The sequence below is a fragment of the Stegastes partitus genome, unplaced genomic scaffold (assembly GCF_000690725.1).
Source record: "Stegastes partitus isolate 25-593 unplaced genomic scaffold, Stegastes_partitus-1.0.2 Scaffold1299, whole genome shotgun sequence".
In the NCBI taxonomy this organism is placed as follows: domain Eukaryota; kingdom Metazoa; phylum Chordata; class Actinopteri; family Pomacentridae; genus Stegastes; species Stegastes partitus.
This window is the reverse complement of record NW_007579030.1, coordinates 10,287-13,687: the sequence shown is the minus strand read 5'-3', so window position 1 is coordinate 13,687 and position 3,401 is coordinate 10,287. Positions and strand designations below refer to the sequence as shown.

Below are 3,401 nucleotides of genomic sequence, written 5' to 3'. Positions count from 1 at the left end.
TCAAATCTACCTTTATTGCATTTTCACAAATTAAAAACTATGCATTAAAGAATCCTAAGCCTCCCCGAGACAATCTAGTCAGGATGAGATCTAAATAGAGAGTGGATACTATTTTTAAGAAATAGAATAAGGGCTAATCTTTTTTTCTTTTTTTTTTTTTTTACATTTTCACAAATAGAACAAACGTTTTCCAAAATTTAAAGTGGGTTTCAAACTACACTGAGGGCTTATCTACAATGTCTAATACGATTTTACATTAATAAAACATTTGGGGATGAATTGAGAACACGTTTTGAAGTTAAGTGTCCCTTAACTTTTCCCTTAAGCGCCGAGCTGCCGGCAGAGGGCAGCACAGCGCCTGAACGGTGCCGGAAATAAACACGACGAAGAAGAAAAAGGAGAACTTCCGCACAGTCACAGCTTCTGTCACACACAGGCAGCTGCATGAACTGTCAGCTACTTATCTGGACAGAAAATGGCCAAACAGAAGGACAAAAGACGAGAGAAAATCAGCGTCGCCACCGAGGTAAAGGCTTAATACTATGTTAGTTAGCTAGTAGCTGTTAGCCGCCTGCTGGGCTTCAGTGTAACACGTCATTCATTCCTGACTACCGCCTGCATCTGTTCACAGTTTAGGTCAGTGACAGGGTTATAGAGTATCATAACTATAATTAATGAAGTGTCTGACCTGACAGGGCTGTAGAGTATCATAACTGTAGTTAATAAAGTGTCTGACCTCGTCTACCAGGGTTATAGAGTATGATAACTATAATTAATAAAGTGTCTGACCTGACAGGGCTATAGAGTATGATGACTGTAATTAATAAATAGTGTCTGACCTGACAGGGTTAAAGAGTATGATAACTATAATTTATAAAGAGTGTCTGACCTAACAAGGTTATAGAGTATCATAACTGTAATGAATAGAGTGTCTGACCTGTGACCTCCGCAGATTGACCGGCTGGAGGAGCGACGGGCCCGATGCCAGGACAACCTGGAGAGAGCCGAGTTCAGGAGCAGGAAGGAGAAGCTGTCTGAGAAGGACAGGTGAGGATGGAGGAGGACAGGTGAGGGTAGAGGAGGACAGGTGAGGGTAGAGGAGGAGAGGTGAGGATGGAGGAGGACAGGTGAGGGTAGAGGNGAGGAGGACAGGTGAGGGTAGAGGAGGAGAGGTGAGGATGGAGGAGGACAGGTGAGGGTAGAGGAAGAGAGGTGAGGATGGAGGAGGTGAGGATGGAGAAGGAGAGGTGAGGATGGAGGAGAGGTGAGGGTGGACACAGCCAGATTCCAAACAGTCATACAACTAGTCGTCTTTATATTCATTTTGTTATCAATATTCGTGGTTTTGCGTCCGTTTGTGGCTCCTTGACGTATTCTGGTGGTGATTATTTTGTCGTCTCTTTCGGTCCAGGGGTAGCCTGAGCCCAGTAGTCCTTCCATTAGCAACAGCACCACTATAACTGACAGGAACAACCCTGTAGTCAGAGGAATAAAACCTGATAAATGACCATGATAAGCAAAAAGCCTTTCTCATGCTCTCTCTCTCGTCCCATCTGCTTCACAGACAAGAACTGGAAGATGAAATGGCCATCATGAATGAGAGGGTGCAGAAGCTGGGTGAGACCACACGCTGAACATCCTTCTCTTCTCGTTTTCTTTTCCTTACTTCTCTTGAATAGTTAAGTTTTCTGTGATCGTGTTAAATCTCAGTTTTAGCTGTGTGACCATGTGTGATGAACATGTGAATCATAAGCCAGTCAAGGCCTTTAAAGGTCTGGAGGGATCTTTGAACTGGGTTCTAACAGATTAAAAAGGGCAAAGAGCTCAAATGATTCAAAGCATTAATCTGTAGCAGTTCTATTTTCTTTTTTTAATCTAAGGTTTCTGCTGCTTTGTGCCACTAAAACTTAAATATATGCCCTTTTTTTGTCTTTGTCAAGCAAAACAGTCATTTCAAGCAAAATGAATGAATAATAAATGTTCACTATTTTCTGACATCTCACATGTTGATGGAGAAAACAATGAGGAGACCAATGAGTCTGACCTAAAGAGGATAACGTTGTGATAATAAATCCATGTAACATTCTCAGATTTTACTAATTTATAAACAGTATGTGCACTGTATGTGTTTTTTTTTTTTTACATCTTACCCACAGAAATCCAACATGCTGATGTCAGTTTTGTTTTGTCTTTGTAGACCAGGAGCTGGAGACGTTACGAGGCGAGAACCGGAGGAACATGCTGCTGTCGGTCGCTCTGCTGGCCGTCAGCGCTCTCTTCTACTACATGTTCTTCTACAATGAAGAGGACTCATGATACCATCTCAGAGGGACCCACCCGTCTTTAAAAGAGCAACCAGCTCAGAACTATGCTGTTGTGAGGAGATATCTGAGGTCAAGATTGTGGGCACAAGGATGAAACACATGCAGAAGAGCCAAAGAGCTTTGTTGATGAAATACCTCAGTTGTGCCTCCAGATGGCGTCATTACAGTTTGCTCATCAGACTGGGTTCATCCTGCAGTCACAGCCCAGCACAGCTCCATCATATCTGCAAAGTGTTCTCTGTTGCAAGTTTGTCTTCTCTTTTCTCTGGCAACACACTCGCTGTGCTTTCTAAGTGACATCATTGTGCACAGCATCCCATCCTGCATGCAGCTCAGCAGGCTTCGTATGAGGTTCAGAAGTGAGCGTCCTGTCTTCTCCTCAGCTTGGGTACGGTTTTTAGTTTCCTTGCTGCTGTTTAGGTCTTATTGCAGACTGACATTCAAGCAAAATAGCCGACTGAGCATAAACTTTGCCTCACACACACACATGATTTTGCTCTTAAATATATGGAAGAGATGTTTGATGAGATGCTGCTGGTTAAAGCTGCTTTCTGAGTATTTGGGATGATGGGACTAAGGTGTAGAGATGATGGATGGATGGATGTCAACATGTAGACCCCGGGTCATGCAGAATAGCAGTACAAGGTAGAGCAGTCGAGGCTGAATATTCATTATTACAACATTGTAACCCAGCACAGAAACAGGCAGGTTATTCCTGATCGCTTAGAACAGTGAAATAAGCATGTGAAATATGTGATTCAAGGTGGCTGTTATGAAAATGTGCCCAACTCAGAGCTAATGCTGATCCAGCTTGGAGTTGAATGTAATAGTTAAGACAGAAAAATGAAAACATCGTCAGCATATACATTTATGTTACGATGCTTATCTCCATAACTTTTGGCTAAGACGGGTGTGAGAGCTCTTGTGTGATCAGAGGCCACCCTGTTTCTATACAGCTAGACATTATGAACTGCAATAGTGTTCTAGAACTAAAGAAATAATTTCCTCCATAACATTACTGGATATATGAGCTAGGGGGAAATTCTCTCTCTGTGGGGCGTTCGGTTCAGCACACAT

The 3,401-nt window shown here is 42.7% G+C and overlaps 1 protein-coding gene across 1 annotated transcript; it reads left to right on the top strand.

Moving 5' to 3' along the window:
* Positions 1–409: 409 nt before the first annotated feature.
* ccdc167 (coiled-coil domain containing 167) lies at positions 410–2,769 on the top strand. Its single transcript, XM_008298247.1, has 4 exons — positions 410–526; positions 953–1,047; positions 1,565–1,617; positions 2,198–2,769. Exons 1-4 carry the CDS (start codon positions 476–478, stop codon positions 2,314–2,316), a joined length of 318 nt encoding a protein of 105 aa, XP_008296469.1. The 5' UTR covers positions 410–475; the 3' UTR covers positions 2,317–2,769.
* Positions 2,770–3,401: the final 632 nt, after the last annotated feature.